This window comes from Rousettus aegyptiacus, unplaced genomic scaffold (assembly GCF_014176215.1).
Source record: "Rousettus aegyptiacus isolate mRouAeg1 unplaced genomic scaffold, mRouAeg1.p scaffold_m13_p_1, whole genome shotgun sequence".
Classification (NCBI taxonomy): Eukaryota; Metazoa; Chordata; class Mammalia; order Chiroptera; family Pteropodidae; genus Rousettus; species Rousettus aegyptiacus.
Window position 1 is genome coordinate 24209448 of NW_023416284.1, and position 9732 is coordinate 24219179.

Consider the following 9732-nt stretch of genomic DNA (forward strand, 5'->3'; position numbering starts at 1 on the left):
TTTTTTTTCCATCTTTTTTGTTCTACTCTTCAGCTGCTACTGGTTCTTGGGAGGCTACATTGTTTTTGCTGTTTTTGGGTTGACTTGCTTAAATAATAAATCCACCCTCTTGTACAGGATTAAGCAGACAATTAGGAAATCAATCAATCAATTGGTGTCAGCTGCCAGTGAAAGGCCTTGTCTTCCTGGTCGCCCTTTCTAACGTCCAAACCTGCTGAGGCTCAGGGCGACACAAGCCGCAGGGAGCTCTGAACTTCCTTTGCTTCCATTCCAGGGACTGAAGCTGGGACAAATCCAGGAATGGAGAAAGAAGGAGGGAGTGTAGAACTGGTTCGAAGTTCTACAGTTAGTGGAGCAGGAAATCAGAGACCGAGATAGGGTGGCCTGTGGCTCTGGGCCACACTGTCACCGTGCTGGCCTGTAAATTCCTGGCTTTCTCTTTAGGAAGCACAGGGAGGCTCACTGGCCTGCCAGTATGGGGACCGGCTGGGACACGGGTGCCAATTACAGGGCTAATTGCTCACTAGGCTGGACTGAAGGAGGGAGAAAAAAAAAAGGAGCAGTGAGTGAGAGGCTGAGCATTTGAAAACCATGGTAGCCTTTGTACTTACAGAGACAATTCCCCCAAGATTGACGAGCAGAGCCCAGAAAGTCACTGGAATTCTCAGTAAGGCATAAACATCTTGAGGCCTCAGTCCAGCTAGGGATCCCCAACTCAGGGGCCTCGGGGCACCTCTCCGGGTGCCCTAGAAGCTGTTGGCTAGAGCCAAGGCTTCTCACAGGCTTTCGCTTGGGTAGCTTCCCTGGGCCACACAGATACCCTCACTGGGGACACAACTTTTTCCCCCCAATCGAGTGATTGTGTCTTTGAGCTTTGTCTCCACGAAGAGTCAGAGAGACCTGATGTGGTTTCTCCTGAGAAGGGAAAAGAACCATCTATGGAAGAAACAGGGAGAGCTATTTTATTAGTATTTTTAAGAAGAGTAGTTTTAGAGGAAAAAGATCTTGGCTGAGACACAGGTAGTCTTGGGCTTCGGCCCCGGAACCCAGATCTGCCTCCACCATCCTGACTTTAGGGAGGGGGTGTGTTGCTGCTGAAGGTTTGAGAGGGGGATGTCTGAGGATGTCTATGCCCCCCACCCAGGTCATGATTGCACAGCCTTGGGGTCCTCCCATAGGCATATGCAGCACTCCCTGGGGGGCATGGTGCTTGGGTATCCATCCCTAGAGAGGACATGACAGGGTTTTTGGTGGCACAGTTGTTTGTACCCCCAGTTTTCTACAAGAGAACTTAAGGCAGGTTAGTTGTTTGCTGAGAAGTAGGACAGGTTTTGCACAAGCAAACAGGCAAGGATCTCTCCCAAGGCCCACTCAACTCCTGCAAGACCACTGCAGTGGACCCAGGTAGGTTTGGGCACCATTTGCTAGTGGGTGGAGAGCCGGCTGGGGCGGTCTAGTGAGGCCTGACACAGCTTCCAGATGCCCCAGGTTCTGGAATGGTAAAACCGGCTCAGACCCCACATGTGGAGCGCAGAGTAAAACTAAAGTCAGGGGTTAGGGTATCAGGTGGGGGACACAAAGATGCCAGGCTGGTGGTCCAGGTCGATGTAGGGTTCTTCCTCGGCTGAGAAGAGCAGTCAAGTTGTGCCTGAGGAAAGACTGACCCAAATTCACTGTGGTGTCTGTGGTTCACTGTCCTGGCCCTGGTCTGCTCTCAGGACAGTCTGTTTATGGGAGGGGACAAGAGGCAGCTTCATCTTTACTAAACTCATTCACTGGTGGAAGGCACCCAACTGTTGCCCAAGTGACAGGCGGTCCCGATACTGGCCTGGAAGAAAGTCTGTGTGGTCATCTTTCTCCAAAATAGTGAGGCTAGTACAGGAGGTGAGCCAGGGTATCCCGATATTTTACCCACGAACCGACCCAGCCCTGGTAGTAAAGAGGACAGGACACAGCCCTGGGGTACATGTTTATGTGAGTAATAAAATATTTACTATAACATAAATATAAAGGGAACTTCCCAGTCTACATTATTTTTTTTGCAATAAAGATACAAAGAGAATGCACCAAAACATTGTTCCAAAAAATAATAAAAATAACAAAATTTAAATTCAAACTGTAACAAACGAGAAATGGAGAAGGGGGAAGCTCCAAACACATCCAGAAAATAAATAGAGATGGGTCAGAAATCTGGAAATCATATTAAAATATCTTTTTCGGATTAGTCCGCGTACAAAATCCTGTAGGATGGGGACAGAGGGCAACCCGGAAAACCAAAAATAAAAACCAAGCACAAAATGTTTCTTCTCCCCGCCAGTGTGTACATATCTCACATATTTACATGGTTCCCACCTCACCCCAAACTTGGGGAATTTCTTTCCCAGACTCCCCCAGCACCCCGCAATCCAGGGGCTGCAAAGGGAGCAGAAGGAAGCTGCAGGGACTCAGGCAGAAGGCTCTCAGGGAACGGCTTATTTCTACAGCTGGTTAAAAAATACCTCCAACTTTTCCAAGTTTCGTTTGTTTGTGGCCAGGGGGGCAGGGCCCTGCGGGGAGCGGGGGCCCTGCTGTGCGGTGGTCAATCTGCTGCGGGGCTGAAGCCCCTTCCCATCCGGGTGTAGGTGGGAGCGCAGACCCCTCCAGCGTGGCCGGGAACCGAGCTGAAGCTCGCATAAAACGAAACGAAAATGGACACTCGAATTTTTTTTTTTTGTTAGTTTTTGTTTTTGTTTTTTTTTGTTTTTTTGTTTTTTGTTTGTTTTGCTCTTTTGGGGTAGTGTAGGGAGAGGTAAGGGGAAAAAATAAATTAGGCTAGATTAAAGCTTTGGCTATTTCCTGCTTTTATACACAGACGCGGCTCTCGCGGCCTCCCCTCCGGGGCCCCGATAAATACAGTATACAGCGATTTAAATTAAGGGCGCGGGCGGAGTTAGAAGGACCTCAGGAGCCGAGAGGCTCCATGAATAAATAAAAACCGTAAAAAACCAAGCCCGGAGGAAGAGTAAGGGGGTTGTGGCCCATCCTCACGGGAGAGAAGAGGCGCGGAGCAAATAAAGTGACAGTCCCCCACCCTCGATTCGCAGGCTCGGGCGTCCGCTCCGGGGAGAGCGACGGGGAACCCTCCTCTCTTCGTCCTCTTTCCCGGGGAATCCCTAACCCGTACCGCGTTACCTGTCGCTGTGGGGAGGCCGCTGCCGGGATCCGGCCCCGAACAGCCCGGGGGGCAGGGGCGGGGGTCATCGAGGGAATGGGGGCAGGGAGCAGGCGGTGGGCCGGATGCCCGGGGTGAGTCGACGCGGTCCGGATCTTCCCTTCTCTCCTCCGGGGCTCGAGCCACGCAGCCTATCCGTCGTCTTCGCCGCTCGCCGGAGAGGTTTGTCCGGGTGTTTGGTTTTGTTCGAAAGTTTCTGGGCTTTTTGTAAAATCCAAAGCAACCGAACAAAAAGAGTACAGGCCGCGCGGCGCCTCGCCGCGCGCTGGCAGGGGACCGGCCCGCAGGGTCACTGCACGGAGCCGGGCAGTGTGTGATGGTGGTGGTGGTGCAGCGCGGCCGGCGGGGGTGGCGGGGGCGCCGAAGGCGGCGATGCACCGCCTCCGCCCGGCCCCAGCTCGCCTGGCGCGTAAACGTCGTCCATGGGCGGGTGGCCTGCGCCGGCCGCGGGGGTCATGCGCTTCTCCTTTTGCCGCCGGTTGCAGAACCAGACGCGCACCACCTCCTTCTCCAGCTGCAAGCTGTCGGCCAGGCCCGTGATCTCGTGCGCCGAGGGCTTGGGACACTTAAGAAAGTGGCTCTCGAGTGCGCCTTTGACCCCCACCTCAATGGACGTGCGCTTCTTGCGCTTGCGGCCCTGCGCCGCGATCTTGTCCAGGTTGGTAGGACTGCCGCTGGACGAGTCGGTCTCCTCCAGCCACTTGTTGAGCAGCGGCTTGAGCTTGCACATGTTCTTGAAGCTCAGCTGCAGGGCCTCGAAGCGGCAGATGGTGGTCTGAGAGAACACGTTACCGTACAGCGTGCCCAGCGCCAGCCCCACATCTGCCTGCGTGAAGCCCAGCTTGATGCGCCGCTGCTTGAACTGCTTGGCAAACTGCTCCAGGTCGTCAGAGCTGGGCGCGTCCTCGTCCGAGTGCTCGCCCACCGACGAGCCACCACCGCCCGGGTGCAGGTGCGCCGCCGCCGCGTGCAGGCCGCCGGCGTGTGCATGTCCGTGTGCGTGTCCGTGGGCGCCCAGGTGAGGTGGAGGCGACGGCTCCAGCTGCGCCTCGTGGCCATCCTCATGCAGCGCGTGGTGGAGGCCCGGCCCCGCGCCACCGCCGCCTGCCGCCAGCATCCCAGCCAGGCCGCTGCCGCCGCCCCCCGGGTAGGCCGCCTGCGCGTACAGCCCGAGTGGCTGGGGCTGGTGACCCCCTCCGGCGCCCGGCGACGGCGACATGGCGGGGCCCAAGTGGTGCGCCGTGCCGCCCTGCGCCCATGCCGCGCCCGCGTGGGCCGCCCCCTGGTGCACCAGGCGCGCGTGGAAACCGCCGCCGCCGCCGTCGTCGGCTCGACCGGTGCCGCCACCGCCCGCCTTGCCGTGTTCCAGGTGCGGGCCGCCAGCCCAGTCGCCGCCGCCTCCTCCTCCCGTGGGTAGCCACTGGGGGTGCGCTAGGCCCACGGGGTGGCCCGCGCCCGCGCCCAGCCACTCGTGGTGCATCAGCTTCTGCACTTCGCGGTACGCGGCCCCCGCGTGCAGCCGCTCGGCGGCCGCCGCTGCCGCCGCTGCCGCCGCGGCGTCCGGGTGCATAAGCGGTCCCGTGCCCCCGGCTCCGCCGCCGGGGCCCCGCGGCAGGTACTGCGCGGTGGTGGCCATGCCGCCCCGCGCCCTGCGCCGCGCCGCCGCCGCCGCTCCTCTCCGTCTGCGGGCCCTGTCGCCGCGCTCCGCCGGCTTAAAGCCCCGACCCGCTCGGCGCTCCGGAGCCCCACCCTACCCGCCGCCCATTGGCTGCCCGCGGAGCCGCCTCCCGCCCCCCCGGCCCCGGCCCCCGCCCCCCGCGCCCGCCTGCCGCTCGGCCTGGCCGCCCAGAGCTAGCCATTGGGCCTTGCTCCCGGGGTCCCGCGCGCCGGCCGTGCTGATTGGCCGCTGGGGCTTCATTCACGGCCCCCCACCGTCCGCATACACACTCACGCCCCGGGGGCGCGGCCGCCACGTGGGGAGTGGCGCGGGGGTGGCACTGGGACCGCACCCCCTCTCCTCCTGGCTGCGTGGGCCCTGCTTTCCCCCTGCGTTGGAGGCTCGGAGCCCGGCGGATCCCACTCTCCACACGAGCTGAATTCCCGCCCGTCTCCCGCCGGGGCGGCCAGAGGCGGCGGCGGGGATTGCAGGCTCCGGGAGGCGCTCGGGCTCCGAGAAGCAGCTCGGCTCAGCACTCTTCCGTAGTGCCGCTGCCGACAGGCTGGGACTCTGGCGGGTCTCTGTGGCTGCGAGTGGGAGGAGGCGCGGGTCCCTGACTCGGTTCCGGCGTGGCTGCTCACCTTGCCCGCCTCGCTCCCGTGGCTTCCAGCCGACACAGAGCTGTCCTCTGCGCATCTCTTCGGCGTGTCTCCTTTCCCTTCTTCTCCCTCTAGACCCAGCGTCGCAACTCTGCCGACCTCCGCCGCCCTGAAGGCGCGTCCAGCGCGGGCAGAGTCGGACCTGCTCGCTTCACGCCTCGGGCGGGGTCTCCTTCTCCCGGGCATCGTGGCCCAGGTGAGTACAGCGCGGGCGGCTCGAGGAGGAACGGCCTGCAGCAGCGATGTAATCAGGCGGCGTCCCGGAGTTTCGGGGTTTCGGAACTAGAGGACCTTGACTGTAGTAGCTCTGGGAAGACGCCGCGGACAGGGATGGTGGACACACTGGGCTCACTGGTATCTGTTCCATGCCGCTGCCTCCTTCTCACTCCTTCTCCCTGCCTGACCCACTCACTGTCCCGGGTCACGGAGGGGTCACGCCCCGGGAAACTTGCTGTAGGTGAGGAGTGGCATGGACTTGAGGAAGGGCGTCTGGCACTGGAGAAATCCAGCATGCAGTCCGGGAGCTGTCCAGCCTGGAATCTAGCCCTGGGCTGGATTTAACTCTACCTGCCTGGGGCTGCTGAAAAGGGAAATGAGATGAAGGAGGCCTTTTTGGAAAAGAGAGGCATGGAATTCTGGTACCTCCTCTCTCCCCTTTGAGGACTCTGAAGGATCCTGAATGGACTCAGATCTCAGCAGCAGCTGGTCTGTGCCTCTAAACCGCACATTGGGCTCAAATCAAGGCTGAGTGGAGAGAACTGTGGCCTCCACCTCTTCCCTTCACTGAGGTTTGGCTTGCACAGAGTCTTCCAGCTGTTAGCTCACCTCTTTTCTCTCCCTGATCTTGTCTCTAATGCATTCACGGATTCCAGGGCTCTGGGGTCCCAGATCACAGGACTGAGCTGGGGACCCTGCTAGGACCCTCCTGGGAAAGGCAGGACTGTGGATGGAATAAAGCCTCAGAGTATGGAGAAAGATGATGGAGGCTCTGGTCACAGTTGCAGTGGGGATGAAATCATGGGTAGCTGGAGCAGAGTCCACAGTGACATAGGTTATCTTGGGTACAGACTGTTCATTCAGGCCTTGAACGCCCTAGGGATGGAGTAGGACAGGGAAAGATCCTAGTCTGGCCAGTGACCACTATTCTGAGCAGGCTCCTTAGGTATCATTCTTACTGTAAGAGCTATGATGGAGCCCTGCGTCTGAATCCAGCTAGGGATGCTGGACTTTCCTGGACTCTAGTCCAGAAAGTGGTCACCCTGAGTCACCTTTTCTTCATAAGATCACAAAGCAGCAGACCTCCTAGTCCACTTGCTTTCCTGTCCCGTCTCCCAGGCCCAGGAGGTAGCATCAAAGCTGAGAATCCTGTAGAGAAGGCTCGTCTCATGCATCTGTAACCAGGCCTGCAAAGCTCGGGCTTCCAACCTGGACCTGCCACTGTCTTCATGGGCAAGGATAACTCTGGTCCAGTCTCTTTAGCTCTTGGTTTTCCTACCTGTAAATTGGGAAAAACAGTACCATAGACAGCCCATTTGTCTCATAAGGTAAGTCAGAGGGTGGTACAAGACAACTGGGATGAAAAGCTCCAGAAAGGGCTTTTATTCTGCTTGTTTCTATTGTTAGTGCCCAGTGAATGGGCAAATTACTCCCCTGCTCTAAAGAAATTCAGTTTCCTCATCTGTAGAGTGGTGTTGCAGAGGTTTGGATCAGTTGACCTCTCAGGCCCTTCCAGCTCTGATTGGCTGTGATTCTATAAATGTGTATCGGTTTCTTTTGGAGGAAGGGAAATAGCTGGACAGTGGATAGGTGTCGTGATGTCCACTGAGACTTGAAGGACGATGGCACAGTTCTTTACCAAGTGCTTTTCGCTCATCATTATACCTGCACCTCTCAGCCCCGTGAGAGAGCACTGAGATTGTTATTGCTAGTGCATAGTTGAAGGAACCTGGGCTTGTCTGAGGGCACAGAACCTGGGAAGGTCCCACTCCTCGTGATTTGCCCCATTACTGTGGGAAGGGGAAGGGTGCCAGGCAGCGGCTTTGGCCATCACGGCAGAGGGAGTTCACCACTCTATCTCTGGTAGCTCTCAGGGGGAGGTCAGGGCCAGCTGGCGCTCCTAAGCTGGATTCCCAGGCCTGTGCTGAATTGAGGGGTGTCTGCAGCAAAGCCAGGCTCCTGTTACCAGTTTGTCAGTCAGCAAATTTCAGTCCTAATCTCATTACTCCCATTAGCAGCTCTGTGACTTTGTGCTAGCTGCCTTGCCTGTTGGAGCCTCAGTTTCTTCATCTTAAAATGGGGACAGTAATGCCTGCTTCTAAGGATTGCTCTGAAGCTCCAAAGGTGAAGCAAAACACGTCATCGAGACGGCCTCTTAATGTTAGATGCTGCCTGGGGTGAGCAGCAGTGTGGACTAGGAAGGGATGACATCCCCTTTTCTGCGTTGGAAGTTTTAGACCCTCTACAATGATATGTGTTTTCTTGTATTTGAGAGTCCCCCGCCGCCCCACCACCAGGAAGTCTCCACATCCTCTTGGCTCTTGCTCTGAGATTATTGGGTGGGACACTGGAGACTGTGGCATGGTCACTGGCAGAGAGAGATTCCTGCTGCAGGACAACCCCTTTCTTCTGGAGCCCTACCCTCACGGGCCCTGGGGAGAACTTGGAACACAAAAGTTGGACACTCAGCTGACCCACACAGACACAGAATGGTTTAGGCATGTGAACAGGCGTGCATTCACACACATGCGCGCGCGCGCGCACACACACACACACACGTTTTAGCTCAGGGACATACAGATCCACAATAGGGGCACTTGGATTTACACCATTAGGTCGGATATTCATAGATATTCATACTCATCCAAACCACACGATGATAAATACAGGCATGTGTGTCAACAGGAACATACACAGAACCTACACACAGGTTGAAATAGGCTCATGTGGGCATTCCTTCAGCGACACAGATGCGTGAGACCTACAGGCCCTTGGGGTCACAAGCACAGAGGCTCTCAACTGGTGTGCCAATTCACACAAATAGGCATACCCTCGTGTTCACCCACATGAACATATAGAGCCAGCCACATACATTCTCCCCACTACTGCAAAGATACAAAGAGGCCCACCCCACACGTTATGTAGACACACACATACCCACCCACCTACACTCTGTAGGAACTAACACACCCACACGAGGAATCAGAAAACAGAGGAAGGGTCATGGCCAGCCCAGAGTTTGGTCCACGTGGTTCGGCAGTAGTGCCAGTCCCAAGGAAGCAGTAAAGCCCTTTCTTTTCTTTTCTTTTCGGTTTTTTTTTTTTTTTTCACTCCTCTTGTCTGTGGAGAGCAGCTCTCAGCCAGGCCCCTGCCAGTCTCAGAAGTCTCAGAGGCTCCCAGGCCTCCCTTCCCAGCAGGGCCCCTGCCCAGCTCACCCCTCAGGCTAGGGGCTACCGGGGCTTTCCCAGAGTGGCTCGGCTTCCTCCAGGCTCTGGAGTGTGACCGAGCGCCTGCTCATTTGACACAGGTCACTGAGCCTCCAGCAGATGGGGCCCTCACCGTGGGGGGTCTCTGAGCTAGAGGGGCTGTAAGGGAGGTTCTGCAGGATTGAATGGCAACTACACAAGCTTCAGCCCCACATCAGCTCTCTGCGGAGCCTGTTGTCACAGACACAAATCTCTATCAGCTACATTCACACTCTCTCCTGAGAGATTCAGACCCAGCCTCTAGAACACAACCACACTCCCCATCAGCACTCTTGTGGTCATATATGCACTGTAATATTCCAGACGCACACCCCAGACAGGTAAGCCTGCACAATGGCGCATCAAGCAAGATTCGGGAGGGAGAAAAAGGTGCCAGCTGGGTCTGGCTGCTTTCCCCCTCTGGACTCTGAGCTACTGCTCTGTGTCACATTAGTCAGTCAGTGGAGATTCAGAGTCCAGGAAGCACTGAGAGCAGCTGCGCTGCAGACCCAAGGCCTTTTTAGTTTTGGGGGAAGACAGGCTCTTGGACACTCCACGTGGATTCCTTGAAGTCAGGAGTGCTGAGGAGAGGGAAGACTGGGGCCCATGGGGAGGACTGCTGGAGGACCTGGTGTCTTAGGATACTCTCGTGTGTGTGTGTGTGTGTGGGGGGGGGGGGCTTTGAGTCTTTGTCCAAATGAGACTAGGCTGCGGGCGGGGACAGGATGGCAGCACTCACAGCCC

At 57.2% G+C, this 9732-nt stretch overlaps 1 protein-coding gene across 1 annotated transcript; it reads right to left on the reverse strand.

The window, feature by feature from the left end:
- Nucleotides 1-2135: 2135 nt before the first annotated feature.
- POU3F1 (POU class 3 homeobox 1) lies at nucleotides 2136-4876 on the reverse strand. The gene has a single exon (XM_016157360.2). The coding sequence runs from the start codon at nucleotides 4845-4847 to the stop codon at nucleotides 3501-3503; it is 1347 nt and encodes a 448-aa protein (XP_016012846.2). The 5' UTR covers nucleotides 4848-4876; the 3' UTR covers nucleotides 2136-3500.
- Between the last annotated feature and the right edge of the window lie 4856 nt (nucleotides 4877-9732).